The sequence below is a fragment of the Blastomyces dermatitidis genome (genome assembly GCF_000003525.1).
Source record: "Blastomyces dermatitidis ER-3 genomic scaffold supercont1.6, whole genome shotgun sequence".
In the NCBI taxonomy this organism is placed as follows: Eukaryota; Fungi; Ascomycota; class Eurotiomycetes; order Onygenales; family Ajellomycetaceae; genus Blastomyces; species Blastomyces dermatitidis.
In genome coordinates, this window is record NW_025544779.1 from 1,482,083 (window position 1) to 1,497,416 (window position 15,334).

A 15,334-nucleotide genomic window follows, 5' to 3' on the forward strand; every position below is an offset into this window, starting at 1 on the left:
GGCGCGTATGGCGGTTGCAACTCTGCAGCCGAACCGCCAGCCAATGAGCCTCCAGAATAACCCATATCGCGTACCTGACGTCGGCAGCTAATCCAATCTTCCGTCCCTCGTTGAGGACCACGCGTACCGAATCGAGCGTGGCATACCCGGATTGCGGGCCAGCGGCGAGCTGAGAATGTAGCCCTTTGTAATCGGTGACCATCACCCACCACCCTTGGTTCAGCGCGACGGCTAGCTAGCAATTGTCGGGCGGGCATAGTTGGCGCAAGCAACCACGACCAGATCAAGACAAGAAACAAGGACAAAATTATCTTACAAATACTACGTCTATGGAGACTGTACTATTGGGCATCAAGACCCCCAAGAGTCCACCAGTAGCGGATCCAGGTCGAAGGGTATATATGATGGACTGCAATCTTCGTTTGCGGCAATATGCCGCCTGGAAGACGAGGAGTTGCGATGGATCCGAATTGCGCAGGACAATTAAAGTAGATACTGATATACGGAGTACCGAGTCCACGGAGATTTTTCCACCTAGAGGGAGAAGTGGTTTCAGCTTGTTCTCAACCTGGCGGGATCGAATTAATTAATTCTCCACGCTTATATTCCCTGATGTTTTCTGGCTCCGCGTACCAACTATCCTGACGCGGGGAGGATTTTAGCAGCACATCCTGAAACCACCAGCGCTGCATGCAAATAGGCAAAAATTGGACAGCATCATAGTGCCATGGCTGAAAGCTCTCCAGGAGGGCGGGATTCTCAAAATTAGTTCGTATGGATTTTATTTGTTCGCTGTTTATATCTTTTCTTTTTATCTTCAAGGTGGTGCCCATCTTTCCCTTCTATGTTCGTATTGAACGACCTCATTTGTCACTCCATTGTAAGTTTCAATTCCCCGTCTCCTATTTAACTCTTGTTCCATCGATATGTGTAAACAAACGTCGATTCTTCCATTCCCAAAAATAGGTCCCGCAACGAATTTTTGGGCTTCCAGGAAGCGGTCAACATGAAGCGCCCACCAATTTCCAAGCAAGATCAAAGGAACGCCGATGCCCAACATAGTGCATTTCACAGCAGATCATCAAATCCACAGTTTTTGGTTTGTCCGCGCGATCTGGCCAACTCTTCTCAGTATGGCAGCTATCAGCAAAAAGAAAAAGAATGTAAAAAGGAAAAACATACAACAGTCGGGATTCGCTGGTGGTCACCCACCCAACTACTAACCGGCCGGCGAGTGGCTTAAGTATGGCTGAGCGGACGGGAAGCCCTGCTTTCCACTCCCTATGGTCGTATGTGCCTGTTCACTAATGGATACCCAATTTATAGGCTTAGCGACCGTCTCGAGCCGGACGAAATGGTGTCACTCAGCCATATGACAGACAACAGGCCTGCTTTCTCACTCCAGCCAGCCAGCCACCTTGCAACGACACCAAATGCAAACATAACGCTGTCAGCTCTTGGTAGATTCCCAGGGTCTCTTTTCTGACATTGCCTGGGTATTTGGGCAACCTAATTGCATGGAAGTTTGGTCCCCGGGACGGACGAGGTCATACGAGCGAATAACAAAGGCCCAGATTCCAGATGGTACTGTACATTATATTACTATGGAATTCAGAATTCCTGGGATAAAGGAGGCCGGTTCGTCGATACGGATGCCGCCAAATTATGCGAGCGATGCTAATTCGTTAAGTTACGAATCCGAGTTCCAAACTTTGGCCCAAGATACAGTTGGCAGGGAGACTTTCATGCAGCATATCGCACCCCAACCTCGCCACTGATACTGTCACTGATACTGTCACTGTACTAGTTATGTGTTATGCCTAGTGTTTTCTTTACCCTACTCGAAAGTAATTTGAGCCAGCTATGGGGAAATAATTTCTTCCCGGAACAGCCTGCGACAGGCGATCGAGCACATTGCGTACGGTGGCCAATTTCACTTTATTTGAAGTTCGATTCTTTTGCGTGAGCGGTGATGGCAGTCTGAAATAGGACATACCCACGAATATGATGCGCTCGCCGTGGAAGTCAATGGTGGCTTTCGCCGGTGACAATATATGGTTCGCTCTAATCATATTGCATCCAAGGTATCGCACTAGGTGGAATTCGCCCTTCAGAAAAACAAGAGAACTGTTGTTCACCTTCAAGGTGAGAGCTGTTGCTAAGAATAAGTTCGATTCATTTGTATCTGAACTGACTCCTCAAATGCCCATGCACCAATTATGTGGCATAGAGGCAGGCTGACAGTGAGGGAAGAATAAGTTTGCTATTACTGCATCAATAAGTGATATACCCGCGCCTGTATCAATGCAAACTGAGAGATTGCCATGACATGTAACTATGGAAATGGTAAGGAAGGCGTAGCGCTAATTCTACAGTCTACTAATGTATTCTTGATCACTTGTAGGGATATTGCATGCCGCAATAGCATATATGTCGGTGTTAAATATGCTTGGATAATCATCGGAGGGAGTGTCTGTGGATGAGGCAGGCCCCTCAGTGCCTGCCTTGCTGTTTATTTTTCTGACTCGCTGTCAGAATCTAGACTGTGGTCTAGATCCAGCAGGTCGTCGTCTTCCTCTCTGGCACCCTCCAATTTGACTTGATTCGCCGGGCGATCATTGGTCTCTCCCTTCCTGGGGCAGCAGTTGGTGTAGTAAGGGCCTCTGCACATGTAGCACCCTGCTGCGCTTGCTGGTGGTTTTCCTCCCTCTTTACGCCTAATCGGCAGCTTGCGCGTCGTGGGGTCGCCCACTGGAGGAATTGCCGCGGGATCCGCGGCAGGCACGGACGGTTTGATGGCTTCCATCTGTTGCTTGGCCAAAGACCGACGGGGGGTGGGAGCTATTTCCCCACGAGTTTGAAGGATAACGACATCCCAATTAGCAGAACCTTTGGGATCGACCGTCCGAGGAGTAATTAAGCCGTCGTTTGTCATTCGCCAGCGCAGCTTTCGTTGGGCAGGCAGCTGTCCCAACTCCTTGATCAGTCGCCGGCTGGGCAGCACGAAGAATTCGCGGTCTACAAAGGGCATTTCCTCGCTGCGTCCCGCGAGTCTTTTGACGATCGAGACAGCGTCCGGAAGCCCTTCCACAGTCGGATCCCGCATAATGGATACGCTTGGGCGGGCTGGCTTGCCATCCTTGCGAAAACGTAAGTCGGTTTTGTCATCGTGATGGAGATGGTCGTCTAGCGAACGCGAGAAGATAATGATGTCGTCGACATAGACCAACGCGAATCGCCATAAGAATTTTGCTGGATTTCTTCCATACGTTGCTGAAAGAACCTGGGTGAGGTCGCCAACCCCATTGTAGCGACGGTAAAGCGTTCGAGACCTCGGTGCGGCGTGATGAAGGTGGTTTTGAGCGGTTGCAATCCTCTACGGGCGTTTGAAAAAAGCCCTGGCGGATATCCGTTGACGAGAACACTGGAACCTCCTATCAAGGGCTTGGCATACTACCATGTCAGAAGGCATTTAACTTCACCAGGCAGAGCATGGTTCACTAGTAGTAATTTGCCCAAGCCATCAGGACAAACTACCCGAAGAGAAACGATACTGAAGCAATTCAGAGTTCCCGGATCAATTATGATCGAATTTTTAATTATTGCGATCGTTTTATATTTTCACAGCCTAGATAAACTCGAAGCCTTAAAATACTCAATACACACTCCAAAGGAATATATACAAAAGTGAATCCAACTAATATGTCAAGCAGATGCAAAACAAACTACCAAATTTATTCACCGGTTCATCGCTTATGTCGGCGTTGGTTGAGAGATGACAGGTCTACTCTTTCTTGGAAGATTCTTCGGTAAACTCGTCCTAGGCACTTTCACATCGTCTCCCGAACCACCTTTTCGTAATGAAAATAGAACCCATCACTGCATGTGTCCCACCATTTTTCCTTTGCCACTCACTAACCGGTGCGGGGACCTTTCTGGCATTCGGTTGGACTTGGAGTTCGCTTGGCTTCTTGGGGTACGCTGTACCTCCACGGGTGGCAGTCACACTTGTGAACTTCTTGGATGCGGTTGATATCATTCCTTTTGGCGGTGCGGAATACTTTCTTCATGATGGCGGTAGTGATATAGGTACGTCTCCTAAAGAGCATTATTAGCAAACGGAGCACGAGATCGAAGGATTTTGGCATATACATGTACTTGACAGGAGCGTGTGTATCTGTCAGAGCGAGTCAAGGAGTCGGATGAGTCTTTTCAATCACAATAGGTATAATTCTCTCAGGCCAATGCGCCCAATTACTTGTCTTCTTGATTAGAAATGAATGGGACTTTGGGGTCTGAGACTTCATTGGAACACTCTATGCCGGTCCTTATGTAGACTGAATTCATGAGATCCAGTCCTACTATGTGCCTTAAGCAATGCCATGAAAGGGCAGCAGAGAGGCTCTCAGTCTATCCATTCCAAACTGCCAGGTTTCTAATAAATACTAATCACTGTGAACTTGTATGATCCCATTTATATATCCTTTCATTGAATACAAGTGGCAGCTGAGATTGATTGGATCCCAGGGCTGGCCACATAAATTTGTGTTTTCATTATTGCATAGCTGCCCTGCTTCTGTTTGACTTAGCATCTGTTATGAATAACTACCTCACTTCTTTTTATTTTTGTTGGGTTAGCGTTTGCAGTTATTAGAAAAAAGGGGCCTGGGACGCAAGACCTCCCAAGTCTAAAATGGCTTGCGGCGCGTCGCGCGGCTAAATATCCCTCCTAACTCTAACTTCATGCTCACTCCATCATTGGCGATTATTGCTATTAAATACTAGAATGTGCGCAAGTAAAGTTTCTTGCGCGTCTTGAAATTTAATACCGCCAGTTGACTGCTTTTCAAACTCGCCTGAAATGTGCGGCGTTAATCAGCTTCGCAACACGCTCAAACCAGTTTGGTTTCTCATTCCCGTTATCCCAACTCCGTTTCCAACACCCATTTTTTGTCAACCAATTTGCAAAGGAAGTTTGGCAAGAATATGCTAGATGTTCACGACTTGAAACACCCTTTTTACAGTCCAACATTCGGAAGATGGCTGTGGGTACCGCTTGTCAACAGTGTAGTGTAGCTTCCTAGCTGACTCTTTCACTCAAGCTAGGTACAACAAGAAGAAGCAACTTGTGGAACATCATTTGTATTTCAATGTTGATAGACTCCCTTCAATTGTTGCAGAAACTGTCACTCAAACACCCAACAATATCCTCCATTTTACAAAGCTGGCTGAAGGGGGCTCATACCATGTTTTCAACATCTTATTCAAAAATCAGTGCAATGCCATCATCTAGTTGTCATATCCATGTACAGTTCTCTGCAGTTATGAGGTGACAAGTGAAGTAGCTAGAGTTGAATATTTGCAACTCAAGGATCTGTCTATTCTCCAAGTCTTGTCCTGGAGTTTGACAACTTCCAATTCTCTGGGTTGTGAATACATCATCATTGAAAAAGTGCAAGACAAAGCTTTGGACGAAATATTGTGGCGGACATATTACTTGCGAAAACAGAATTTTCCCAGCCCCCTCTGAAAATTAGTAGCAAAACACCACCAAAAAATCAAAATATCTGCATTTCTCTAGAATCATTCAATATCATTCAATATGCGTCTTTTTCAATCAAATATCATTCAAATACATGTCTTTCTTATCTTTATCATCAAATCCACATATATCAATCAACTCTTTTTTCAATATGCCTTATAACACCTGCTGTCCTGCTGCTTCACAAGCCTGTACAAAGACTTCTACTCTGCACCTCAGTCTTCTCAAACTACCTGTTCCAGAAGTTCTGAATAATGGAGAGAATTCAGTCAATGATGAGATGAAGAAGCAGATGAATGAGAAGAATATAGAGACTCAGTCTGAGAATTCTTGATATCTGTGAATCTCTACATCTGAGTCTGACATCTCATACAGATTATATGAATGAGTGATTATCAATAAGATAAAGAACAAGAGAGATGACAAAATGATTAATAAGTAGAAAGAAGAAGAAGAATTAGAAGAATGAATCTATAATTTCTATAATTAATTCTTCTATACAGATCTCTTAAATGTCAGTGATTATATTCTCTTCTTCAGCTCTGACAGCTTCAACTTCATTCAATATAACATTCTCAAGTGAGATAATCAATGTGATGATGATGAAATATATGATGAAAGAAATAGAAGAACTGAATTCACAATCTCATTATCATTCACATTCAGATCTGCTGTTGAATCTTTCATTAAATACACTGTTGAAATCTTTCATTAAATTCACTGTTAAATCTTTCATTGAATACACTGTTGAAATCTTTCATTGAATCCGCTGTTGAATCTTTTATTGAATACACTGTTGAAATCTTTCATCAAATTCACTGTTGAAATCTTTCATCAAATTCACTGTTGAATCTTTCATTGAATACACTGTTGAATCTTCCATCAAATCCACTGTTGAATCTTTCATTGAATACACTGTTGAAATCTTTCATTGAATTCATCATTGAATCTTTCATTGAATACACTGTTGAATCTTTCATTGAATCCGCCATTGAAATCTTCCATTGAATACACTGTTGAAATCTTCCATTGAATCCGCTGTTGAAATCTTCCATCAAATCCGCCGTTGAATCTTCCATCGAATACACTGTTGAAATCTTCCATCGAATCCACTGTTGAATCTTCCATCGAATACACCGTTGAATCTTCCATCAAATACACTGTTGAATCTTCCATCGAATCCGCCGTTGAATCTTCCATCGAATCCGCCATTGAATCTTCCATCGAATACACTGTTGAAATCTTCCATCAAATCCACTGTTGAATCTTCCATTGAATCCACTGTTTCATCTCCAATTCAAAGCAGTTCAATACCTCAATTTGATGAATACTTCAATTGATTGACAAGGGAACAGTTGCTTCATATGAATATTGACAAGAGTATATTTCAAATTATAAGAGATGGATTAAAAAGTTCATTATAACAGACAAAATTACAGAAATTCAAATCATCTTTATTCACTATTTATAGTGATGAGAACAGATCTCATACTACTTTCACTTCTAAATTTATATTATAATGAATTGTAATCTGAATCTTTCTAATTATTATAATACTATTCTATATAAGTAGATCTGAAATATTCTTTTATATCTTTTTCTCTTATGAAGTTCTCAACTGTATGATATAAAAAAGCTTCAAAATCTTCATCAAATCTCTTCAGAATTGAAGAGATATCTGATATAATCTTTGACTTTATATCACATATTGAACAGAGTTCTCTAGCAGTTTCAAAACAGTGAAGATTTCATTGAATTCAATATACACAGGTGATAATCAATGCTTCGTGTGATCTCAGCAGACATATAATCATTCTTAAGATGTACAATCTTGTTGATAATGAAATCACAGAGTTGAGGTGACATATTGATGATAAAGGTAAGAAAGACGCGTATTTGAATGATATTTGATTGAAAAAGACATGTATTGGATGATATTGAATGATTCTAGAGAAATGCAGATATTTTGATTTTTTGGTGGTGTTTTGCTACTAATTTTCAGAGGGGGCTGGGAAAATTCTGTTTTCGCAAGTAATATGTCCGCCACAATATGATACACAATGAGTTGTATGACAAGGAAATTGTTGGTGGAAAAGATTGTGAATATCAAGACTATTCTCTTCAGTCTACAGTTCCCTGCCAGCAGCAGTATATTTTAAAGAATTCCTTCTGCAGAACATTCAAACTGTGGATATCTCCGATAATAATCATTTTTGTATAGAGCCATCCACTGGGATCTGGTGGTGATACCACAGACAAGACATCAAAGTTGATAGAGATCCATGAGTGTATGATAAGCCCTTACAATGTTGCAATATTTTCACTAATTCTGAGTAATGCAGGGACTTCAACACTAGATATGTTAAAAGCTATCAGTCAAAGAGAACTTGAATGACTTCAGAAATTTGACAAACTGAGGTTTCCACATGAGCTGCAAAATGATTGACCCTCAGGGCAAATTGCTCCAGATATCATTCCAGCATGCAAAGATTGGAACAGGTCAACTAATTATACACCACTCTGATCTCTCCCCTAGCAACATCTTCATTGACAAAGCGGGTGACAATATTACCAGTGTAATTGATGGGAGTGTATGATTATCTGCTCAATGTTCATGCATGTCAGAGTTCCTCCTCATTTCCAAAATTTTGATGATGAAGTGTCAAGGTTTCCTGCTCTACCCAAAAACTTTGAATCAATGTCAGAAAATGAGAAGGAGCAAGAAATGGAATGATACCAGTGCAGACAGCTTCGCCGCAAGCCATCTGTTCCCCATCTTCTACCCGTCTTCTTCGTTGTTATATTGCGACTTGATGAGCCAGAAGAGTGGCCTCCCTCTTTCGGCAATCCACTGGAAGCACACAGCATCAGAAGTTTCTGGAGCAAATTCTGGCACAGCGGTGTCTGTCGACCATATACTGCTCAGGCTCCGCTCATGTCGCGCTCCCTCTTCAATGTCCGGCTAAAAGTCTACTCCCGATCAGTTATTAATCATGTTTATTTTCTTCTTTTATTCCAGACTTTTACATGCTCCGCTGGCAGAGAGGCATGCGGTGCAGGATATGACAGGATATTGTATAATTCTCTGGTAAGGCTGCTGCCATTACCATCGAGCCTATCATTCGGAAGCGGGCTATGCGAATTCATTTCCGGTTTTAGGATCGGTTTTGGTTCGGTTCCCAAGTGGCAGTATCCGAAAGTATCTTGTGTAGTTATCGTGTAACTAGGCCTGAGTCTTTCTCAAACAGTCTGCAGTTCCATCAGTGCACATCTTAGTGCCAAACAGATCATCTATTATATCATTGCACCTTCCAGCCTTAAGGGGGTTGACGGGCTCATTATTGCATTCTACACGGGAACGCTCCGAGTAAGCCAGATGCGGTGCCCCAACTGACAGCTTCAGCAACGCTGTGCAGTGATAATTTCGGGCTGTAAAGCACAGTGAAAACATCTCAAATAATCAGAAATAACCATTTAGCGGCTTTGTTATTTAAAATCAAACAGGCCCCTGCTCAGTGCATCAGGCATTCAGCCACTATTCATCACTATCCCCAACGCCCCAACTGCTGGTTTCCTCACGCTCTCTTTGGATGCCCACGACCGCGTATAGTACAATGACAAAAGTTCATAAACATCATTTGAATGACCATGTCAGTCACCAGAGCGAGTCCTCTGCATCTTTCTGTAGCGTTACCCCTGGAGTAGAGCTTTGAACTATGTACTCTGGCATTCTGGATGTGATATGTATTTGCAAAATATTCAGATTCTATTGTTTATATTTCCTATGCAATATTTCCGGTTCGTGCAGCATACAGAGTCTGAGGAGTAAATGTGCCTACGTTCCCCTTAGTCTTCCTCATGAATGAGCTGCAAGCTAATGTATGGACATACTTTCTTGAAACCCTGCACAATCTTTTGTTCATCCCAATTCTCACTACCTACGCCCAAGGGTGTGATGAAAAGATCAAACAGATCATAACGCTTTTTGATAGCGTACAGACGGGCGTAATTCTTTCCCGAGAATTCGGCTCCTGCAAGTTGGTCTTGTTGAGATACACCCCCATCCTCCCAGGCTCCAGGAATTTAATAATTGGCTCCTGTCGATAAGTCATGTCATCCTGCCACGCTTTCTGCTCCCTGAATGAAGCTTTTATGCCCATACCAGCCCTCCAACACCGCGCAGGGCCCAGAAGAGGTCCTGGTTCTTATACTCGTTGGCAATGACAACACCTCCCTTCAAATCTTATTTAGTCTCAATATATGTCACAGAGTGATTTTTGTTGGCTGGATGTGAGGAACTTACGCAAGTAGTAATGACCCTGAATTGTAGCGCGTTATCGGACGCCATCCGTTTCCATGGGCCGAGGATGCTATGACCCCCTCCTTGAACATATCCGCCGGCGGCGCCGACTCCATGAGAGTATCCCCCCACAACCATATGACCTTTTGCACCAAGACCTTTGTATAGCTCCGCAAGCTGAAGCCCTGCTTCAATTGTCACTGTGGGGCCTTGACCATCCTGGTCTTTTGGACTTCCATGTGGCACGAAATTTTCTACACACCCTACATCTTTGAGCAGATGAGTAAATATTTGCAGAGACTCAGGTGCGGTTGATCATCCTAAAAAGTCATGGCCAGTATTTCTAATGACTTAGGTGAATATTCCGTTCTTGAGCAAACCGTACAGCCTGTTGAATCTGGTCCTCTGAATCGGCAATGAGAGAGTATAAAGAAACCCTTCCCTGGTGGCATGGGATTTCTTGGTTTTCCCTGATCTCACAACTCTCATTTGCTTTCGGCTTTGACTCCCAGTTATGCCATTGAACAGCCCCTGAAATAAATTGTAAGCCCCCACACCCTAGGACAGTTTAAATATTGACATATGATGGATGAGCAGGCAAATACCGGGTTGAGAGGCCCTCCAAGTTGAATTCATCATGGACGCCTTAACTTTCTTGCAAATAGACGAGTTGAAATTAGGATCATGGCAAGGAGAACCAACAAGAGATGAGACGGCATCTAGCCTACCGGAGGCAGAGGCATTGAATGCGTCCCACTCTTTGACCGACGGCAAGTAGGCTTGGTTAGGACGACATCGGCAACGATGGGATGTGGAAGATAGGGCAAAAGCCGCGGACAGAAGCAGAGCAGCGCAGAAAATGAAAAGCAATCCTAACATTATGAATAATGGGGAAATTATGAGAAAACGGTATAGAGTAGTTCAAAGGCAAGAAGAGCTGCTGGAATGAATTGCCTCGAAACCGGAACAATACATTGGAGAGCCATCCTTATATAGAGGAGCTCTGGCTCCAGGACAACCTGCATCTCCACGCCGTTCATGGACTGGGAATCCTTCGAAAAGTGGTGGCCTGGACGTTCAGCCTCGTCAAGGGTAGTTATCCATTCAATGGGATTTCGTCATTAAAAAAAAAAAAGATACGGCGACAATTCCTCGCCTGGAAGGGAGAAGTTTGCAGGTAGTAGTAGTGGTGGTTGTTAACGGAGATATAAATTCTCTGACAGGGTAGTTGATAATTGATACCAGGCTATTGTATCACCGAAGGGGCCGATGCAAATAGGGCTGCTGTAGCGGCTCCCTCGGCCTCAGTTTAGTTAAAGCCTTAACCATAAGACCCCCTTTCCGTCCCGTTTCGGCCCTAGAAAGTATAAGTTGCTTACTCCTCCGAATAGCGGGATCCATTTGGCTGGCTTTCAATGTTTGGCGGGGCAGCAACCTTAGTTCAATGATCAACCAACGAACTCGTCCCAGCTAAATAAAGGTAAATTAATTCCATATCAGTTCCTACATTTTTCTCAGCACATTAAAACAAATTATTCTCCTTCAAGCCTTCATCTCGTGGGGCTTTTTTCTCACGACTTCTAGGATATCCATTCAATAGTGCTTCCCACTCCCATTGCGTTATATATACATCACTGTCTGTGTCTGATCCACCATGGCCGACGCTGAACTTGAAGAGGTACATATATGCGCCGCCATATTCCAAAGCCTGAGTCTCTCTAAGGCTACTCATACCTAGTATCCAATATTGGAAGAACCCTATCTAACACTATATGATATGAAAAGATCCGAAAAGCACGCCTTGCGCAACTACAGGCGCAAGCAGGACAAGGTGGAGGACCAGGCCAAGGTTCAAATCAGGAACAGAGACAGTGAGTCTTGCCTATATCTGAATTCTCTTCGCTATTTCTATGTCTCGCTATCATTTGCTAACCGGTGTGCGCACATGCAAAACAATAGACAACAAGAAGGTGCACACTATCCCAAAATCTTGTATCTGCCCAACCTCCGCTACACGACTACATCACAAGGACACACACAATCAACACAAGAGAGTCACGCTAGAATTAAACAAACACATCTAACCCGTCGTAAACCGTTTTTACAGCCGAAGCCCGCCAAGCCATCCTATCCCAAATCCTCCTCCCAGAAGCCGCTGACCGTCTCGGTCGGATTAGATTGGTTAAAGAAGAGCGAGCGACAGATATAGAAAATAGACTGATCATGCTGGCGCGGACGGGCCAGTTGCGTGCTAAAGTGACGGAAGAGCAGCTGAAAGAGTTGTTGAATGCAGTTGCGGAGAATAAAGAAGAGGAGAAGATTGTGATTAGTAGGAGGAAGGGTGGGTGGGACGATGATGATGATTTACTGGATTTTTGAGGGGCGCTGGGCAAGGTGAAGGGTTGGAAAGAAGCATAAAGAGGAAAGAGACAATGCGAATTGACGAATTGATGATATGACCTTTTCTTATACGGAGGGGTTTGAGGGGAGGTAGCTGGGATATACTTTTGCGTGGACAGGAACTATATTTGATATCCCCTCCTCTGTTTATGATATAAACTGAGTTACTATGAAAAGCTAAACAAACGGCTTGTGAATGAAACTGAAATAACCTCCAGAAACTGGAGAATATATATTTGAAATGGAGTAGATGGTATGGCAATTATACATGATGGCCGAAATATCCCAACGAAAAAGAAAATAGTCTAATTTCAACGCCCAAAACTCCCCCGCAATGCATCCTGCTGTACACAGTTAGTATATATATTACAAGAGATCAACCAAAGTGATCACTGGCCATCCTTTGCTTTCGCGGCCTCCTCAGCCGCCTTCTGCCTCCGCATCATCTTCCGTATCTCTCTCAGATCTGCTGGCTTCTCAATCCCCAACTCCTCCCTCAACTCATTAGCATCCCTCTCCAACTGCTCCTCCCAATAAACATTGATGACCTCCTTACTCGCCAACCCACTCCTAATCGCCCAGGGTAAATGCAATTTCCAAAACCGCTCCCGCTCCGCAGGCTTCAATCTCATCACAGCAAACATACTCAGCCCCGTCATGGGCAGAAGCGTATTCGCAAACTCAAACGTTTTCAGCGCAACTTCGCCCTCAACCACGACCGGTAGGCCAGTGATGGCGTGATAGAAGTCGTGGCACTCGCGATATCGTTGCATGACGTATGCGCACTCTTCGTCGTCGATATATTGTACCGGTGCGCGCGTATCAGGGCCGACGCCTTCTCTATCTAACCAGCCCACGTACGTTCGCCCGACGGTGTTGGGGGGAAGGCTGCGGAGGTATTCGATGGAGAGGGTTTTGGAGCTTATGCGGGGGCGGTCGCGGAGGATGCGACGGCCTGTGGGGTCGGACAGCATGGCGTCACGGAGACGGTAGATGAAGTAAGGGGTCGCGGTAGCTTCGCCCAGAGCTGCGATTAGGTCTGTTATATTCCGATTAGAGAGGGATTGTCACTATGCTATTTTACTCATATGCACTTGTGATGGGTCGATTAAAGTTTATCTATGTGCAATACACACCTCCTCGTCTGGGGTTTAGCAGAGACCCGATTGCAGATCCGACAGCAAGAGCCCCGCGCTCAATAGTTGTTAGTGGGATATGGCCTGGGTAGTTGGGCGGTGGCCGGTTTAGGGCAGAGAATCCTCGTGAGAGCAGAACATATCCATATCCGTGTGGGCGAGCTATCCGCACAGTCAGAATGGTTTGTGTCACTGCAGGTGTCATTATGGATTTATAGGCACGAAAGCCGATATCATGGCATGCACGATCAAAGGCTCGGCAATTGGGTTTGTCAGTTCTCTCTAAGCTTTACTTTAGTGTAGCTTGTCGGGAGGTTGTGTTGAGTTGATCTTGAGCGAAATGGAATTGGTTCTTCCGCAATCACATGATGTTGCGATCCCGTGCCAAAGCATGTTTTGGTGCCAATCTCTCAACCCTCCTTGCTTCAAGGTCAAGCCTTTCACACTACATAGTATGGATGGATGAGTGACAACATCTACTACTCACTACCTCTAATAGGATACTGTCTAGCTGCATGATGCCTACCAAGGACCGAAGGTGTCTCCCATCGAATACCCGCTTTCAGGTCCAGATTTGGTCCACTGAGCTTGCTGAACAACCCAATGAACATTGATAGTGGTGGATATCTTCGGACTTGCTACAGTATCAATGGAACATGAGAATGACAACCATTGATTGAATTTATATGCGGGAATACGTTTCATCGCAGGGTTAACATAAGTACTAATCGTCCATTTAAACGAAATTTAGGAATTAAGAAATGAAGGATCTAGACCAACGAACTCGTCACTTCAGGAAATACTAGGAATTGACAACAAAAACAAACAACCTGATGACCATGCAAATGAGACAACAAGGAAATGCATCCCCGAGATCCAGTGCTCTGTTCCACCCATTCAGTTTTTCTGAACCCCAAAATACATAGAATGATACGAACGTCGTTCCTAGCCTGCCCCATATCAGGATTGGTATTGACAGTTTTTTCCGGAACTTCTTGGTGTATCTTTCAAGCTGCAGTTCGATGTTCGTCCTTGCACGAGGGTCCGACCTGGGACCTTTACTTTCATCCAACCCTGCAGCATGTCCAACAAGTATTGGGGGGAAAGGAATCGCCTCGGTATACAGCCTATCACAAATGTCAATAATACTAATACTACAATATCCCTAGCTCAAAAGGAGTTTCAGGTATACTTACCTCGCCTGGGGGGCATTTGAATGGAGGAGTTTTGCACCCTGGGTCGCAATCATGGCAACCTTTGGGGCCGCAATCCGCCGCGGCATCAGCGATCAGCATGCCGGTCGTTGCGGCTTGGGTAACGGTGAAGTAGGTGGCAGTAGTAGCCAGGAAAATGCTTAGGATTTGCATAGCTGAGGTGGAGCTGTGGCCACTTTGTTGAGGAAGGACGAGATATTTTCTGAGATACGGCGGATTGATCAAAAAATTCCTGTTGCTTTCGACAGGAGGACCACCCGAGTTTTATGTCTCCACCTCGCGCCTCCGAGGAAAGATAAAATAGTGTTGTCCGACTGTGTAATGAAAGCAATCGCTCCATATGCCATTCATGCTCGCTACTACAGTCGGTCAGAAAAGTCTAAACGCCCAGGAAGCAAACACTCATGTGTTCTCCCACACACTGGACCTGGGCAAAGTAGATTTCCGCCTCAAGCACATTGAGTGTTGGCGTCCAAGACTCTTCACATTTTTCGATGTAGGATCCTTTGCACTAGGGAAGGAATGTGGGACAACGATGCCGAGAAAGAGTAGTGGATTCATGAGGGCAGCGTGTGAGCGCTCAATTTTGAGAATGATGGGTACTGATATAGTCATCGGAATTTGATGCATGTGTCCGTCCGACCGTGCTGAAATGCTCAGCGGACATACAACCCGTCGAGGACGCTGCAGCATGCCGGGGTAAAAGATTGCCCCTGGCCGAGATTTTTTTTTTTTTTTTTTT

At 44.5% G+C, this 15,334-nt stretch overlaps 8 protein-coding genes and 1 non-coding gene across 10 annotated transcripts in view; 2 read left to right on the forward strand and 7 right to left on the reverse strand.

Annotated features, from left to right (window-relative positions):
* Positions 1-728, reverse strand: part of BDCG_05938 (secretory lipase) — a gene marked incomplete at its 3' end in the record, with an annotated part of 2,149 nt that extends 1,421 nt beyond the window's left edge. Inside the window, exons 1-3 of the mRNA XM_045421653.1 lie at positions 634-728; positions 317-568; positions 75-235 (exon numbers count right to left, since the gene is read on the reverse strand). Of these exons, the coding sequence (XP_045277482.1) occupies positions 75-235; positions 317-352 (197 nt within the window). The 5' untranslated portion in view covers positions 353-568; positions 634-728. The remainder of the gene's footprint in view (positions 1-74; positions 236-316; positions 569-633) is intronic.
* Positions 729-1,175: 447 nt separating this feature from the next.
* BDCG_17221 lies at positions 1,176-1,291 on the reverse strand. Its single transcript, XR_006700909.1, has one exon. It is a non-coding gene; the product is annotated as a 5S ribosomal RNA (ribosomal RNA).
* Positions 1,292-2,042: 751 nt separating this feature from the next.
* Positions 2,043-4,039, reverse strand: BDCG_05939 (uncharacterized protein; the record flags this gene model as incomplete). Its single annotated transcript, XM_045421654.1, has 3 exons — positions 2,043-3,186; positions 3,302-3,434; positions 3,920-4,039. 3 exons carry the CDS (start codon positions 4,037-4,039, stop codon positions 2,513-2,515), a joined length of 927 nt encoding a protein of 308 aa, XP_045277483.1. The 3' UTR covers positions 2,043-2,512.
* A 1,654-nt stretch (positions 4,040-5,693) lies between these two features.
* Positions 5,694-5,951, forward strand: BDCG_17222 (uncharacterized protein; the record flags this gene model as incomplete). Its single annotated transcript, XM_045426366.1, has 1 exon — positions 5,694-5,951. One exon carries the CDS (start codon positions 5,694-5,696, stop codon positions 5,874-5,876), a length of 183 nt encoding a protein of 60 aa, XP_045281472.1. The 3' UTR covers positions 5,877-5,951.
* Positions 5,952-6,445: 494 nt separating this feature from the next.
* On the reverse strand, positions 6,446-6,754 carry BDCG_17223 (uncharacterized protein; the record flags this gene model as incomplete). The annotated part of the gene is made up of 1 exon (XM_045426367.1): positions 6,446-6,754. One exon carries the CDS (start codon positions 6,752-6,754, stop codon positions 6,446-6,448), a length of 309 nt encoding a protein of 102 aa, XP_045281473.1.
* Positions 6,755-9,560: 2,806 nt separating this feature from the next.
* BDCG_05942 lies at positions 9,561-12,757 on the forward strand. Of its 2 annotated transcripts, none has more exons than XM_045421656.1 (5): positions 9,561-10,147; positions 10,230-11,520; positions 11,628-11,713; positions 11,802-11,812; positions 11,950-12,757. In XM_045421656.1, exons 2-5 carry the CDS (start codon positions 11,497-11,499, stop codon positions 12,219-12,221), a joined length of 393 nt encoding a protein of 130 aa, XP_045281474.1. In that variant the 5' UTR covers positions 9,561-10,147; positions 10,230-11,496; the 3' UTR covers positions 12,222-12,757. The 2 variants fall into 2 exon arrangements, with proteins under 2 accessions (XP_045281474.1, XP_045281475.1); XM_045421657.1 differs by having other exon boundaries at positions 9,561-10,385; positions 10,440-11,520; positions 11,950-12,687.
* On the reverse strand, positions 9,693-10,721 carry BDCG_05941 (FAD binding domain-containing protein; the record flags this gene model as incomplete). The annotated part of the gene is made up of 4 exons (XM_045421655.1): positions 9,693-9,776; positions 9,846-10,105; positions 10,194-10,373; positions 10,448-10,721. 4 exons carry the CDS (start codon positions 10,719-10,721, stop codon positions 9,693-9,695), a joined length of 798 nt encoding a protein of 265 aa, XP_045277484.1.
* BDCG_05943 (ubiquinone biosynthesis protein COQ4, mitochondrial) lies at positions 12,293-13,778 on the reverse strand. The gene is made up of 2 exons (XM_045421658.1): positions 13,379-13,778; positions 12,293-13,281 (listed from the first exon to the last, which is right to left on the reverse strand). The coding sequence occupies exons 1-2, from the start codon at positions 13,581-13,583 to the stop codon at positions 12,632-12,634; spliced, it is 855 nt and encodes a 284-aa protein (XP_045277485.1). The 5' UTR covers positions 13,584-13,778; the 3' UTR covers positions 12,293-12,631.
* Positions 13,779-13,857: 79 nt separating this feature from the next.
* BDCG_05944 (uncharacterized protein) lies at positions 13,858-14,745 on the reverse strand (the record flags this gene model as incomplete). Its single annotated transcript, XM_045421659.1, has 2 exons — positions 13,858-14,016; positions 14,575-14,745. The coding sequence occupies 2 exons, from the start codon at positions 14,743-14,745 to the stop codon at positions 13,858-13,860; spliced, it is 330 nt and encodes a 109-aa protein (XP_045277486.1).
* Positions 14,746-15,334: the final 589 nt, after the last annotated feature.

Coding starts and splice junctions, on each gene's coding strand:
- BDCG_05942 (XM_045421656.1), top strand. CDS start 11,497: ATGGCCGACGCTGAACTTGAAGAG. Junction 11,521..11,627: donor CCGACGCTGAACTTGAAGAG/GTACATATATGC, acceptor TGATATGAAAAG/ATCCGAAAAGCACGCCTTGC.
- BDCG_05943 (XM_045421658.1), bottom strand. CDS start 13,583: ATGACACCTGCAGTGACACAAACCATTCTGACTGTGCGGATAGCTCGC. Junction 13,282..13,378: donor GCTAAACCCCAGACGAGGAG/GTGTGTATTGCA, acceptor GGAATATAACAG/ACCTAATCGCAGCTCTGGGC.